At 33.1% G+C, this 16,614-nt stretch overlaps 1 protein-coding gene and 1 long non-coding RNA gene across 2 annotated transcripts; one reads left to right on the top strand and one right to left on the bottom strand.

Annotated features, from left to right (window-relative positions):
- Positions 1-2,427: 2,427 nt before the first annotated feature.
- On the bottom strand, positions 2,428-15,403 carry Cad96cb (protocadherin Fat 4-like Cad96Ca). The gene is made up of 18 exons (XM_071710066.1): positions 14,714-15,403; positions 11,580-11,690; positions 8,304-8,590; positions 7,660-7,752; positions 7,475-7,582; positions 7,186-7,287; positions 6,503-6,628; positions 6,203-6,397; positions 6,051-6,132; positions 5,472-5,581; positions 5,243-5,389; positions 4,975-5,089; positions 4,826-4,895; positions 4,511-4,621; positions 4,251-4,424; positions 3,683-3,936; positions 3,059-3,330; positions 2,428-2,624 (listed from the first exon to the last, which is right to left on the bottom strand). The coding sequence occupies exons 2-18, from the start codon at positions 11,644-11,646 to the stop codon at positions 2,535-2,537; spliced, it is 2,403 nt and encodes an 800-aa protein (XP_071566167.1). The 5' UTR covers positions 11,647-11,690; positions 14,714-15,403; the 3' UTR covers positions 2,428-2,534.
- Positions 3,185-3,992, top strand: LOC139774651 (uncharacterized). The gene is made up of 3 exons (XR_011718631.1): positions 3,185-3,306; positions 3,416-3,467; positions 3,695-3,992. It is a non-coding gene; the product is annotated as an uncharacterized lncRNA (long non-coding RNA).
- Positions 15,404-16,614: the final 1,211 nt, after the last annotated feature.

Genomic DNA, 16,614 nt, shown 5'->3' on the forward strand with positions numbered 1-16,614 from the left:
TGTGTCATAATAATGAATTCTTCCATTTCAACTCAAATTGCAATAATTTTTACAGGAGATGCATTATTCTTTTTATATTATATCTGATTATCTGATTCTAATTGATTCTCAATTTCTCATTGTAGTCGTTGATTTACAAAAATAATATTATAATATTTTATTAGCATAATATATATTTTGGGTAAATTTATGCATATAAATACTTTAAATATTTCGAGAAATTTTTTTTCAGAAAAATTGATGTTTTACATATCAAAGCATGAATTTTCAATTCATGTGTATGTCTCATTGCCTTTGTAACAGTAATTACGTAATGAATGAAATTAGGGAAGTTAGTATAATGATTGTCGGAAACAATTATCTCTTTTATCAGCCTCATTTACAGAAATGACTGGCAGGGTTTATCCTTGAAATTTCAATGGACACAGATACATTAAAAATTTCTGTTTACGATTGGAGTGCAATGTATTGTAACACCTGTGTTACAACATCGATTGTTTTAATTAAATATATAAGAATTATATAAGAATATTTTGCAAAATGCGACATGCAATATTTAATATTAAAAGATTAAAATAAAATAATAAATAGTCGACATATTAAATCAAGATTAATTAGCCTAATATTAGTTTATATTTTAAAATGTTAAATTCAAATTAACTTTTACATTAAAATTTAATATGTTAATTAAATCTTTTACTTCTCTAACAAAAAGTACATGTTATTAAACAATACATTTTTACAATTTTAAAAATTTATGAAATTTATATACAAAAACAGCGAGGTATTTTAAGAGAACGAATTTCTTTATAATTACTTCGTATATTTAAAAAAAAAAAATAATCACGGAATTTATACGTCATAAATATAAATACCTTCAATCACATGGCTTGCATGGAATAATTAACTTCTCACGAAATATTTTTACTTGGTATCACGAGTATTCCACACCCAATCATACGTTACGGAAGACTGAGAAGAAAAGATTCGAGGACGATGTCGTAGCCCAGACCTCTCTAGGTCACTTTCTCCCCACCTTAGAAGTCAAGTCACTTTCTTCGGCAAGCCTACCTCAGATGGGATTTGATAAGCTACTGATTATAATGACAGTTTATGACAACGAGATATATAAATTCATTTTTTAGAACAAATTATTACAAAAAATATCGGTAGAGAATATAAGAGCAGTTTGATCATTTATACTTTCGCTTAATGTTTCTTTAACAATAGATATGGTAACAAATATATAAAGTGACTTTTCTAATAATAGATTAATTACTGAAATTTGTATGAATGTTTTTATGATTTTTTTAAAACTTCTCATATCTAATAACTATAGAATTTATATTATAACATTTTTTTTATATAAAACTAATTTCTCTCATTGCAATTATTATTGCAGACATTGTTATGTCTTTATGTTAAGAAGTATGCTTAAAGAATGCTTATATTTCTAGCAAAGATAGATGTCAAAGATAAAATCTCATCTCTTTAAAAAATCGCTTTATCGCGTTTTGCTCTGAGATTTTTTTTTTAGGAATTTTATGTCTAACATTGTATTTATTGTTTCCAACGAAAGTTGCATTTCCATGAATTTCAAATCCCGCAAATGTTCTTTCATTTACTCGTGTAATTACTCGCGAAGATCGACCTACTGACACGGTTTCCTCTGTGCATTCGAATATCGGTGGCTTTAACAAAGCGCAAACGCGGAAATTTCATCTGCTTCTTAATGATAGAAGCGTGTGAAGCCATTATATATATACTTTCTCGTTATAACGCGGCTCACGCAACTTGTAATTTGTATTCTTATGCATTAAACTTTCATCTTTGTGGCGTGTAATAGCGAACAATTGAACGTTTCCTCGAATAATTTTGTTAAAATGAAACTAGCGGTTTAGAAATCTGTGATAACTCTTAAAGTAGTGAAGTAGTAAGCATCAGAACAATGTTTCACGTACAAAATTTAAATTATCGATAATTTATCAATTTTATTAACAAGGTGATTAAAAATATGCGGTAACTATACAATCGTAATGTTTCTTGTACATTAACAATATAATTATCAAAAATATTTTATTATTTCTTTTCTTAATTAATTTGTATTGATAATATTTATAGGATATCGTCAGACTTATCGTCATGTTCCAATTCGCTATTTCTTTACTTCTTCCCATTTTAATGTAAATTTTAACATGAAAGCTTGCTCTTTGTAATATTTCGCCATTGTTGAATTTCTAGCACAATTTCTAATAATTACTTCTTATTATATCGGAGATCAATGTCGAATCGTGCAGATAATGAATGTAATCCATTCAGGATGATGCGAATTAACGCTATGCTGCGCAGATAACACAGATACTCTGTGGACCGAATACGCGGGTGAGGTCGCATCGCGTTGCGATGCTTCGAAATTCATTCACAGAATTTCGACATCAACGAGACTTTATTTAACTGAATTGGTCAAACAGCGCTTACAACAGTCTTCCGCCATCATTATCGGACATTCGTCCCATTTACAAAATAATGGATCGTTAGAAGTATACGGTGAGATTGAGCCTCTCGTTGCCAGCTTGATTGTCTCCGGTTCGCGTTTCCGCTGCGACCTCGACACTATCCACGGTCTGGAAAACGATAAATACTTCTGTCTCCATTGTGTTCTCCATCTATCTGCTCTTCAGGATTGCATGAAGTTTTGTATTTGCAAGCGAACTTGGATTTAATTATTTCTCTTGCATAAGTCAATGCAATTGTATTCCTTGGGAAACAGTTAGTATACGAAACGTTATCCTCTATTTAAATCGCTCAATACAATTAAAAATATTACGGTTCTGATGTAGTTTCAATTGTTTAAATTATTGTTGTTTAAATCTTTCAAGCTAAATTTGTTTAACAATTCGCAGAATTTCTAAAACACTTATCTTTGTTTATATAAAACCAACTTATAAAATATTACAACATCCTTTTTTTTAATATTTGTTATACAATATGGAATTTAGATAAAGAATCTGTGGATTTATTTAGTTGCTAGATTGCAAATTTGTCGCAAGATAACTACCCTGTCGTCGTCGTCCCAGGACAACTTCTTGATCCTCGGCAAGGCCGAACTAGCGGGCCACGTTGGCACCAGAGAGTCTGGCGGATCTCCGGAATAATTGGAAGAGTCGTGGGATCCAGCATCCAGATTAGTTCTAGCACTCAAGTCATTCATATTTTGTACCAATCCGCCGATATTGGGAATGTTCGAAGTGGCTGATAAAGCTGGTGGATTCGGGGCGGGCGCTACTTTATGCCGGGCGTACAATGGTAATTGTCTCGCCGACGCTATACCTAGTAAAAATGCGAGAAAGAAATGGAATGTTTTAACATTATAAATCTTTGACAATAGAATTTTACGAAAGCTCTGTAATTTCAGATCGCTTCAGGAAGGAGAAAGATATATACATATATACATATATATAATCACGGTATGTAAAGAAGAAATCTTATTTCAGTAATTACATCGAGCAGCTTTTGGTAATCAGTTAATAAATATACAATAAATAAATAAATGTATAAAAAAAGAAAGACACGTGAAGAGTTAAAGAATCAAAATAAAGTATGTCGAGTTAAATTATGCCGAGCGCGAAGAATAGAAAGCTTGTGCAGTATTGCTCGACTTGTGCTGCCTATAGAAACGTACTTTTGATTGTAGCACTGTACGAGCTTTCATTGGTTTCTCCGAAGACGGGATTATCGATTTCGTTACAGCTGTCCACGTTATCATTCTCGTTGCCATCGATATCGTGACGCCGATTCCGCGGGCCCTCCAAGGCGTCCTGAAGAACGTTGGCACCTAGTACTTGCGGAGTTGAATTCAGAGCTGAGGGAACCGGTGATTTCTCGCGGTATCCTGTACCCACAGAGCTGACCGAACCACCGCTTTTTGGCCTTTTACTTATAAAAAAAAGTGTGTTATTTGTTAATAAAGTCTCTCTTAATCCAATAAAAAATTTGGAATATTTTTAAGTCTAAAGCCCCTTGCACAATAGGCGATAGCGATAGCGATAGCCTATTGTGCAAGGAGCTTAATATTTTCGTTATAAATTCTTGACGAATCAGAAATCAGAAAATTAAAAATGTATAAAGAGAAGACATGATATAATCATAGCGCTTATAGTTACTATTACGTGTCTGTAAATATACTGTACATACATTAATATTATTCCATTATTACATAGTTATAAATTGTGTTTGACACATTTACTCACTGCTTATAAATGTAAAGGATGAGAATGAGTATGACAACTCCAAGAAGCCCCAAAACTGCGCCGAAGATTGCAACTAATAGCACGCTGCTACCGAGCCAAGCGGGTGCGGCTCTCGCAGCGATCGGCAAAGAGCCGCCGTTCGGTATGTGAACGATCACCGGGATCATGCTGGATCTAAAGAAATTGCAGACAAACACAGATTAACATCTAAAATAATTGTTAACAGTAAGCTAAATAATCTCATACAAACTTATAAATACCTGGGCGGTTTCCCAGTATCGGTAGCTACCGCTATAAATCTGGCCAAAGATCCATTAAACGAACCTAGCGATCTCAGCACTAATTCTCCGTTATCTCTAATCTCGAAGGACCTGAAAATAATATAATTTATATATGATTACTAAAAATAATTATAATTATTTTGCGAAGAATAAAATGTACGTGTTTAACTCTTATTTAATTAAAAGATTTTGTTTTTTTTTTAAATTAAGATTAAATACATCTTACTTTTTATGTATATTATTTTCATATGTAATTTTATTACTGAGCTATTAAAATTTACTATAATTTTATACCTTGCATCTTGTCCTCTGAGGGATAGACTGACTTTGTCTCCCCTGTCGCCGTCAGCTGCTTCTAATTTTCCTGAAAAGTTGCATGTTCCTTGAATATTGAGAGTAATAGAAATTCGATAGAAATTTAATTTAACAAAGAGATGATTTACCTACGACGGAGCCTTCTCTCGCGGAATGAGCATGAAATTCATACCGGGAATATTGGAATCGAGGTTCCCATTCGTTCACGTCTTCGACTGAAACGTTTACACGTGAGGTATCGTTCTGAAAAAAATATTCATACATTGTACGTTATATACATAATAATATACTATAAACATATTATAACATATAATATGTATAGACCGTCTGTGCGCATATATTATAATGCAAAAAATAATTTAATAAAATTTAATAATATTAATGCGATAAACGTACATGGTATCCGTCTGTGACGTGAACCAGGAAGCTGTGCTGCACTCGCCGTTCGTAATCCAAATTCCCTTTGAGGATCAACTCGCCAGAGTTAGTGATTGAGAATCTCTCCAAATCCTCCACCGGACCCACCAGCCAGAATTTTAAACCCTAGGATCAAAAGCTATACTACGCTACTATGTCATGATTAATTTGCATTTTTATCGTGAACGCGAATTTTTACATTACTTACAGGATCAGCTTTGTTGACTCCTGTCGTTAGAAGAACGCTCCCAGACGGCGTGTTCTCTGGTACGCTCGTTTGATGATTCTTCAGCACGAATTTCACGGGTAATCGGCCGCCTAGCATCCGTAAAATATAAAGTATCAGTTTGAGATTTGTTTCAAATCGACAACGACTCGATTCGTCATGATATTTGACATTTGACACTTAACATTTGCATGCAAAACGGTGTTTGTACAATTAAATTTTGATATTGATGAAGAATATATTGTTAATGTATCTTCACCGTAATTATTTAATGCATGGTCGCAGACCTATTTGTTTTAATAGACAGATAATGCTAATTAATAAGTAATTAATTGTACATAATAAACTTTTATTAAATGTATAATAATATTAAATGTAGCTAGTAACTATGAATATATACATTATATGTCTGCTAATAATTACAACGAAGAAGACATATGAGAACCGTAACAAAATAATAATTAAGAAAATTGTCATGTATAGTTTCAAAAATTAGTCTATTAAAATTTATTATTTTCTAATAAAAAAAATATATATTCGTTAAATCTGCATGTTATTTACCTGCTGTTGGACCAACTGTATCTTCTCGGGATACAATAACCGTGGCAAGAGCGTACCTATCCGCGTTATTCACTTGAGTAGCCTATTTAATGAACAATATTATTATTATATTTTTTAATCTATTAGACATTAAAGCACATTGATATATCTACCTTAATAACGATAGTTGCTGGCGTCATTAGCTCGGGGTCCTGCAACGAGCGTATCATGACGATTTCAGCAGTCTCAGGATTCAAATCCAAAAAGGGTAAGATTCCACCTTGTATCGTATATCGGACTGGCGCGTTTATACCGACGTCTTGATCTAAGGCTTTTATCGCGGCAGGTAACACCTTTAATTGTTTTCTCTAAATAAAAAAATTAATTTTCATTAAATTCTTTATTTATTTTGAATTGTATAGAATCTAATTCGATCAAAGTAAACTTTTAATAAGAAAATAAGTCAATTTTACCCCTTTGATATGACGAGGTACGGTGACCTTATATTGATCATTCAAAAAAGCTGGATTTTGATCGTCGGCATCGATAACATTAACATATAACGTTGTCGTTGATGAACGTGGTGGACTGCCTTGGTCCTGTAAAGAACGAAATTCTTTGCTGTGAAATTGTTAAAAGTTAACACTTATTATTATTTACTACTGAGAGACATACAATTATATTGGGAGAGAAAATACTTGTGCCTTTCTTTGTTAGAGTATAACGACAAGCGTGAGAAATGGTCAGAGGAAGCATTTGTTCGATCAATCTTCTGTAATCTTCACTTGTTCACTGTTGCGTATCGATAGGCATCGATCATCCGAATCAATTTATTCAAGACCGTTATGATCTATTTATGGTATTTTTGTGACATTGAACTTTATGGATTTTGCAGATTGTGTTACGTAAAATAAATAATTTCTATTCAGGAATTTTATCAATTCAATTGTCTCAGATCTAAATCATATTTTTGAAAAAATGCTTCTAAATAACTTTTTAGCTTCGCAACAACTTTTTTAGATATTTGATTTTATGCAATGCAATGTGCAGGTTTATAAAATAGTGATGGGATCCATATATGGTGTATGGTTTATTATTTCTTAATATTTGATTTTTTTAAATATCGAACTGGGGTATGTAAGATCGTTGAACTTACTTGAGCACGGATGTCAACGGAGAAGTTGGTGAGGATTTCGTAATCCAGCGATTTCCTTAATACAAGAGTGCCTTCCAAAGCATTTACGAAAACAAAGTAATCCTGTGCACAAAGAGATAACTATTTATTCAATGCATTAAATAAATTATACTCTGTATAATATTCTGAAGAATTATCATTCGTGCAGAGAAAAGTGATTAGCAATATAGTTGTATGACAAATGCAGGGATAACAGATTATTGGCGGAAAAATAATTTTTATAAGCCGTGTAAATGTTCATAAAATTTACCGAGTGAGCTCCTGGTAGAACTGCGTATTGCACAGTGGAATATGGTCCTGGTTGATCAGCATCGACAGCTCGGACTCCTTGTAGGACTCTCGTGCCGACGACGGTAACCTGAAATAACCATGTTAATGCCACGTTAATAATATAAAAAGAAACGCGCAATATTAAAATATGAACAATCTTCTCACCTCAGAAATATTCAGCACATAAGGCGCATTCACAAATTGCGGTGAATTATCATTCGCGTCGGTTACCCGGATGTTCACCGGTATGACGAACCCCTTTAAACATTAAATATAATTTCTTATGAAATGATAATAAAAAGAAAATTAGAAATTTTTTACTTAATAAAGCAAAACAATAAAACGTTATGTTTTTTGAAAAATCATGAATAGAAAAATAGAAAAGTTATGAAAATACACTGAGGCTTTTTATATAAAATTAATTTAATCTGCTAAATATGAACTCGGCATTTCTGTTAATAAAATATCTATTTTTTTTAAGTTTGTTGAATTTATCGAAAAATTAAGGAATGAATAAAGAAGAAAGTGCGCGAAATGTTTGCATTGCAATTTATATTTTTAGTACATATCATGAAATTTGGAAGAAATAAAATTAATATTGTAGGATAAACTTGGGTAAGATGGCCATAGAGGAAAGATGGTCAATCCATGTTCATTCGATATACTAGACGATAAGTTAGATTGATAGAACATGATGGGTTGGCCATCTTTTTTCTATGGCCATCTTACCCGAGTTTACCCTATTCAAAGATATTTTTTTATTACTTTAATATTTAATATAACGTAATAGCTTCTAGAAATTGTCTCACCGGGTCCAACGTATGTTTTTTCTCGCAAATAACATTGATGTAGACGCTGGCTGGTCCCTCGACACCCTCCTTATCGAGCGGCCTGATGAGAGTTAAATTCTTCGAGTATGGCGAGAATGCGACGGGGCTGTCATGCTCCTGCAGGCTCAACTCGATGTCACCTTGCGAGCCAGGATCACCTAATACCCCGAGAATTCCCACGGTATCACCTACGGGCAGATCCTCGCTGACAAAGAGATGCGCCGCGGTGGCTCCGTTCTCCAGAAAGCATCGCGTGTCTCGAGCCACTGGAAATCGAGCGATTGTTAACACGAACAACGAAATGTGGTCTGTTGTTGAATCAGAAATTTTTAACGGCGTTTGAGTAAAAGAAATTGATTTTTAGCGCGAGGAAAAAGGATGCAAAGTTATCAATAGAAGTACTGTACATTCAAATTACATAAAATTAATTAATTTAGTTGAAAAAATCTGATCTGAAAATATAAATTCGGCATTTCTGCTAATCGGCATTTAGATTCAAATCTTAGATCTATATTTGTTAAAAGTTAGAGGAAGCAATCTTTAGGCATTATTTTTATGTGTAAGTAGTGTTTTATTTGATTAATAGATACATCGCACAAAACGCATATCATGCTTCCACACACTTTTTTTTAACTTTTTCTTTAAAATGGATAAAAATTGACAGAACAATATATATATTATATTTTTAAATATTTCATAGAACATATCTTATTGTTTGAATATGAATTGTATATATATATATATATATATATATATATATATATATATGTATATATGCTGTAGTCTTGAATAAAAATTCATATCGTCTGAAAAAGTGGTCGCTATTGGATTAATGCCGTTGAGGTTACTGGAGTTTCCGGTCGAATACGCACAACCGGTTTTCTGTGGGTTGTACGAAAGTTTCGTGATGATGGAAGGACCGTGGGACAATGATCTTTTATAGGAAACTGTCCGATTGTAACGGTATATAAGATCGATACGAATTCAAAAGACAAGCCATTGAGAAAGATATATATTCAGTAAGTTGTATGATTTATTTTTTTATTCTAATTTAATAATTGCGGTCCAAGATAGTGCATTTTAAAAAACGTGCAGAAACTAATTAACAATAAATGTTTAAAAAGATTTGCTAGAATAAAAAGTTTTTAAAAGTATTTGTATCTTGAAATTAATTTCATCTGAGAGAAGAGTTTTTTAAAAAGTGAAAAAATATATGTATAAAGATTTCTGAATATTTTGCTATATTTAAGTAATCGTCAAGGACTTCCTTATTTTTTTAAGACCGTCTTATAAAACAGGTATCGTATTACTACGTAGTATACAATGATGTCTATTTTATGAGACCTTTAACGGTAAGAAAGCATGCACTTTTGTGCTTTTAATAACCAGAAATGCCATGGAAGGAGATAGCTCTTTATTCGTTGCTTGTAATAGTAGATAACTACTTTACACACGCAGCCTTAGGTAATGCTTATGCTGTTAGTACCTATTTACTCGTAATACTCACTGTCCAGTTATTAATTGGATCTGTTCTAATGACTTCAAACAATCCTGCGCAAGTACACGCATTCCAGAAGCGTTATATCGTAACGCAGTTAAGTTTACCGTAAACGTAACGTAATTTTGTAATCTGAAACTCGTAATACGAGTATCTAAAGCGAGAGTACTTCTTCATTTTATAAAGAATAAAATATCTTTCTATAAGAGTATAAAATATATGCAGAACGTTTAAAAATAAAATTATTATATATGCAGACATAAAAATATTTCTAATGTTTTTTAGAATATTTACGCATACTTTTGTTTTAATATAGAATATATTGTGTAAAATCAACTAAAAAAAAATCAATATTTTTTTGAATACTTTCCTCTAATAAGATTTTTAGAGAGTAAAGAATATATTTTTAGAGAAAAGCTAATAAAGTAAAGAATATGAAAGTTGATACACATATATGACACGATATAAAGTAAAGATTATCATGTATGTATGTGTGTACTATTATTACTCTCTTACATATAATAGGTGAATAAATTACGTTGCATAAAGTGCACACAAGGGGCGGCGAGGTCGTTTATCTAACAACAGTGCTTCAGTTGTTCTAACGCCAGCATAAATCACGATAGCCGCTTTTGTGCCTCGTTTGATACATATAGCTATCGCCGTTGGAGATTCATTCTCAGGTTCGCTTTATGATTGCGCATATCGATTGCTATAATTACGTGTAATTGCTTGATAAGCGAAACGGCAGTTTTAGCTAAACACCACAGTTTAGCGTTTTGCTCCAAAGAACTTTCAAATTACCGTTATTCGGGCGTTACTCTATTTATTCCAATAATGAGCAAATAACGAGTATAAAAATGAGATAAAATCGGGAAGAAAAAAATTGTTTCATAGCGGTTTCCAAAATAGCGGTTCTATACGTATGCGTGCCAATATTACGAGCTTAATTGGACACTTTTATATCGTTATTACGGTAACGAGATTGCGTTACAATTAAGAGGAAGGTAATTTTATTCGAAAATTACACCTTGAATAATCTAGCCGCTTGACAAAGACCTGAATGGACGTCGCGTCATCCACTCGTTCTTCCCGGTTGATCGACGGGAATTCGGACGTTGGAAGGACGCGAATCGGATGCGTAGACGAATATATGCGTGGGCTGTTTAACGCGTATGCGAGGGGGTAGATATGCGCGCTTCCCTGGAGCGGAGTTCCGGTCGCGGCGAACTCATGGCGTATCGTCGGCGGCGCAGCGTTACGGCGCTGGCCTTTCGCAAACTCCTTTCCTAGCACAGACGAGGACCTCTCACTAGCAAAAGCGAGCGACGTTCGATCGTGCGCGAAAACCCGCGGAAATTTGTACGAGCTTGTCTCAGCAGACGATTCATATAGGCACACTGCGTGTAATTCGCGCGAAGAGACAAAAAAAAAATGAAGCAAATATGACACAATGTCTGTTTTAAATGACTTAAAGAAGATCTATACGTTAGAAACTTATCTCGGTTTTTATTCCAATTTATTCATTTGCTCGATTATTGCATTGGTATTTTTTAAGGAAAAGAAAGAGAAAAAAAGTATGATAAATAAATTATTGAACCAATTGCTCTGTAATTATATCTTAAAAGTTGAAAATTCTATTTACTTATAACAGGACTTCAGTATATCGATCCTGGAAACTGCACTTGTTGAAAGATTCTGAGAGGAACATGTGGAAATAAGGAAGGTTGGTATATATGTGATACAGGAAGACTTACGTTGTCCGACGTGCGGTTGCAGCACGCAGCAGAGAAGCAGCAAGATCCTCAATACGTTTCGTCCCATGGCAATTTAAGATCATCGTCCACCGATTCCGTCGACAGATGCATCTGCAAAAAAAAGGACGAAAATCAGTGGAAACGAGGGATAAGACGAGACGATGCAGCGCGTTACTTTTGCGCAACTGAGTTTCCTTAATCTTCTTGTGGGCCGTGGGAATGAATTTCCCGGAAGATATTTCGATTTATCGTATCTGCGGAAATAGTATTTCCTGTGTTCGAAACGTCTTACCCTGTTTCTCGGAATCATTACGAAGTTTTTATTGCTTTTTGTCGAGAAGTGTTTCATCTTGCGAGAATATTTTGCGCGAGATGACTTGTTGATTTTCGTAAAGATTTATAAGTTTTTAATTAATTGGTTAATTATTATTTTTAATTGTAGAAATATTAAATGTATTTCATATTATTGTTAATAATACAATTTTATAATCTAATTAAATTGTAATAATTATTTAATTGTTTTTATTGAATTTATCCAATCTGTATAGATGATATCTAGGTATATTAGTTTTTTTCTAATGTTGTAACAGTAAATTATATGATATAATAACGCGACAGTACAAGAATTTTACATAACGTTGTAGGATTATCTGTCATTTTTTATTACATAATTTTTCAGTCTAGTGTCTATCTTTTTATATTTATCTAATATAGATCTTTTCATAGCGGACTTTTTCGCTCTTTCATTATTATACAAACAAAAATAGCTAATTCTATTGTAATTAAGTAAAGTAATGCAAATTTAAAAATAATTTTTGAAAAACGTTAAGTTTCGTAAGAAAGCAGTAATAAAATTAAAAAATAATTATAAAGAGTCACGCGTGCAACTTCGAAATAAAAATAATAAAGTCAAAAATATATAAAAATTTGGAATTTTTATCTGGTTCTTAGATACTTTTTGGATTTTTTATCATTATTGACGAAAAGATACTAAAATTCACAATAGCTTCTTTAAAAATAATAACGTATTTTATAAATATTGCTAATAAAAGAACGGTGTCTATCGTCCACTGACACACGTTTCAGCTTTTGACGAGATGACGCAAGCACGTGCCATTAAACGTAACCATTTTGCTGGTAACATACAATCGAGTTTGTCATCGTGTTAGCAGACGAATGTAAGAACATAAGCGCCGGGCGAACGACCACTTTGTCCGACGACGAAACGCGTCTGCAATAGCGAGCATAACGCGTGGTTAGAAAGCATGCAGAGAAACTCTTTTATTACGTGGAACTATGGCTATGTAGGACTGCGCGTCTCATCAGGACTAGGATGACTCGTTCGAATTATCGCCGGAGGCAGCTGTTAACACCTTGCACTCTCGCCTTTCGCGCAAATAGCGCATTTCTTTCGTGACGTCATGTCGGGAAGTTGATGATCATTTTGAGTGTCTGAAATACTAAAGTTACAACGCAATCGTTCCTCCTTACGATTGAGTGGCAAGAATAGAAGCAGATTTCTTTAAGCTTGTTAGTGCGAGAAAGTTTGCTTTTGCGTTTTCCCCATTCATGATACTTGGTGGTTGAATGGACTGGTAGTAAAGAAATACTCATTACTTAGATGCAAATATTTTAATTTTAGTCATAAAATAAGTAAAACATATAATAAAGATGCCATTATAGAAAGATAAAAGAATGTTTCATAATATTTTGTTGTCCAACAAAAATTGATTTTATATAAAATTTTATCAAAAATAAATTAACGTTTATTTATATTATATTTATATTATATATTTTATATTTCAGTTTCAAATAGTGTCTAATTTTAAACATAATTTAGTAATATTTAATTTCAAAAACATAATTTAATAATGCTTTATTTAAAATATTGTTTGGTTTAAAAAAAGATATTTAGTTTTTTAAATAATATTTAAGTTTTTAATATAATAATAATATAAAATATTGTACAAATATTTTTATAATATCTCTCTCTTTCTTTTTCTGCATTTACATTCATATCCATATCCACAAAATATCTTCAATTATCCAACATTGCATTAATATTTATTATTATTACGCTTTTATTTATTACCTGTAAATTTGCTCGATTTTGTTTCTAAATTATTTGTTATCTTTGTCTAAAACATTTTGCATAATTGTTTGTTGTTTGTTGCATTCTATGGGATATTTTTTGGCATAACATGAGAGAGATAAAAATAAGGAAAGAAATGCAATAAATTTACAATAAAGAAACAGGTGTAAAGAAGTTTTTTCGAAAATGCCTGGACAAGGAAATTTATACGCAAAATGGTCGGATACCTTGGCTATATGGGGCGCAGTACTGCTTAAATTCACGAACCGTAAATTGAAACGCAACGCAATGGGCAACCGGCGTAAAGGCCTCCGGCCTCCGCTTCAGCGGATAACTGTATAAAAATATCATTAGTATTTGTGTTGCGGAAATTGACAGTCCAAGTGATCTGAATCTTCGTATTGATACTTCACTTTATCAAAGTTTGTAATTAATTACTTTTTTATTACATTATGAAATTAACAATCGTACGTGTGATATTTACTTTACTTAATAATATTTAAGTGATATTTAACTTAACAATAATATTTAAATGTTGAATTATCACGATCGTGTTCAATCATGTTATATCGTACCTTTCGTTTAATTAAAGCGTGTAAGAAGTATGAAGGCAGAAGTTATATAAGATTTCTTACTTTCGAAAAAGCATGCACTTACTTCTTATTAATTCCATTTGTTAAAGTATTTATAATTATCAAATTCTTAGAGAAAAAGAATTCTGATGCCTATTCAAATAATAATAAGGGAATTTGATATCAAAATTTGATATCTTATATCATAAAAACATGTTTTTATCGATATTAATGTATAAGCCGTGATTAATTTTTCATCAACAATATTACTTCTTGTTAATTATTTTATATTATTATTGCTTTTATTAATTATTATTTATACTTTATAATTATAATTTGTTATTGTAAGAAATTACGTTTAATTTTATTAACCATAATAAATTACTTTGAATTATTATAAAGATTTTTATTAAGATTCTTTAAATAATAGGTTTAAAAAATAAAATCAGAGATTAGTAACAGATACTTACCACAAAATGTGCTCGGAAAAAGCGTGCAAGTCCATGTATCTATATCTCCATTGTTTGCGAAGACAAGAGATCTCTCTCACAGCACTGGTTCTTTATTAATAACATAAATTCCGCAGATTACTAATCTCTTGATCTACCATGCACTTAGCCACCTCCCTTTACATCAAAAAGCACAAAGGGCTTACGAAGTATACCCTCAGTTGTCTTTATCGATCGACGTGGCCAGACGGTCTTATAATTCACTTCTTTTCGCGCACATGATGAACATAAGCCTAAATTCTCGAATTTTATACTATAAATGTACCGATCAATTTGTTCAACTAAATTTTTTCAGTAAAAAAATCTACAATTTTGTCATATCTTTAAATAAAATTCATATTTTACTTGATTTTTTTAATTCACAATTTACATATTTTTTAATCTTTATATTCTTACGACGATTTGATTCTTCAAAAGATCACTTACTTTCGCAGAGTCTTTTTTATTTTCCGGAGATCTTCAACTCTTTCTTTCTTTAGGAATTTATATTTCAGTGTGGTCTTAAATATTTTATATTGCTTCATTTATTTTCGTCGTTTTATTTTTCTGCTTCAGCTTTAATATACACCGTGTACGTCGCACTTTATACTCCGTGCACTATCGTGATCGATCTCGATCAAACTCGGCTACGACTACCGCGCTGTAGGGCTGTAGAACTCTTTACTACAAAACGGAGCCGTCGTGCAAAGCGGCCGGAGTGCCACTCGGCTCCCCATTGTCAGGAAGGGGGGACTGCGGCGACCAACAGAAACGTGTATCTGAATCGCACCGCGAACAGGTGTTTGCTTTCATATACGATGGGGGAACGGACGCGACGCATATGCGTGCGTTTGAATAGGTGTGCGCATAACTGACCCCTATCTTCGAGGCCCTTCGGGGACCTGCGTCGACCTTACCAAAGACGGGAGCGCGAGTATACTTTCGGTCTTTCCCTCGGAGAAAATTTTCTTAGAAACAAAACGTAGAAAGCTGTAAGAATTAAATGAATAAGATTAAAACGCGATATAATATAACAATTAAAAACAATTAACTTATACGCGCTGAGAGAAGAGAGAGCAGGATGGAATTTGCGATATTTGATATAGTGGAAGAGATATAGATAAAAGATAGTCTCACATTTCAGCAACACGATAGCAATAATTTTGATACATTTACTGTGAAAAATATGAACTAATCGCAATTGCATCTAGTAGAAGAGTTAGCGGTATTTTATAAATAATAATTTAAATTGGGATTCTCTCTGACCTGGCACTACATTAAATATCTTTCATACCAACTTTTCACATACGTTTTCTTCTTATCTTCTTAACTCTAATCACGTAACGAATATGAGATTGTCAGTACAGCGTACTGTAATAACGAGTAACGAATCGCATAATCAAGAAATGACTAACAATTGTGTAAGCGCGCAATTTTTTTCGGCAATACGCGTAGCGTCTCGTTCCCCTTGGCGGCTCGCGATTTAATGTCGTGAGAAGTGGTCGAGGGCAAGTGGAACAAGATCCGCGTTGCAGGCGCCGTGATTCGCTTATGGCTTATGGCATCGCGACGATGTCCCTCGTGGATCCATCGATCTGTGAAATTGCGGGGCTCGTCCCTCCTCGTCCCTCTTCGTACCCCCCATGGGAAAAATGACTTTTATTATGCACGGTTCTTGCAGTTAATAAACATCGGCCTGTCTTAAGTCCTTTCCACTTTGAACCAGTTTCTGCTTTTGTCCGCGATTTACGCAGAATGACTCGCTAACGGTGCGTCCACCGGCCGACACAATTGAGACATGCAATTTATCGGATATTTTCGAAAGTGCTCAATTATTATAAAAGTTCTCAAACGCTCGATCATTATAACAAATGGAGATTTAT

This window comes from Temnothorax nylanderi, unplaced genomic scaffold (genome assembly GCF_030848795.1).
Source record: "Temnothorax nylanderi isolate EJ_2023f unplaced genomic scaffold, tnyl_v1.0 TNYL_tig0084_pilon, whole genome shotgun sequence".
NCBI lineage: Eukaryota > Metazoa > Arthropoda > Insecta > Hymenoptera > Formicidae > Temnothorax > Temnothorax nylanderi.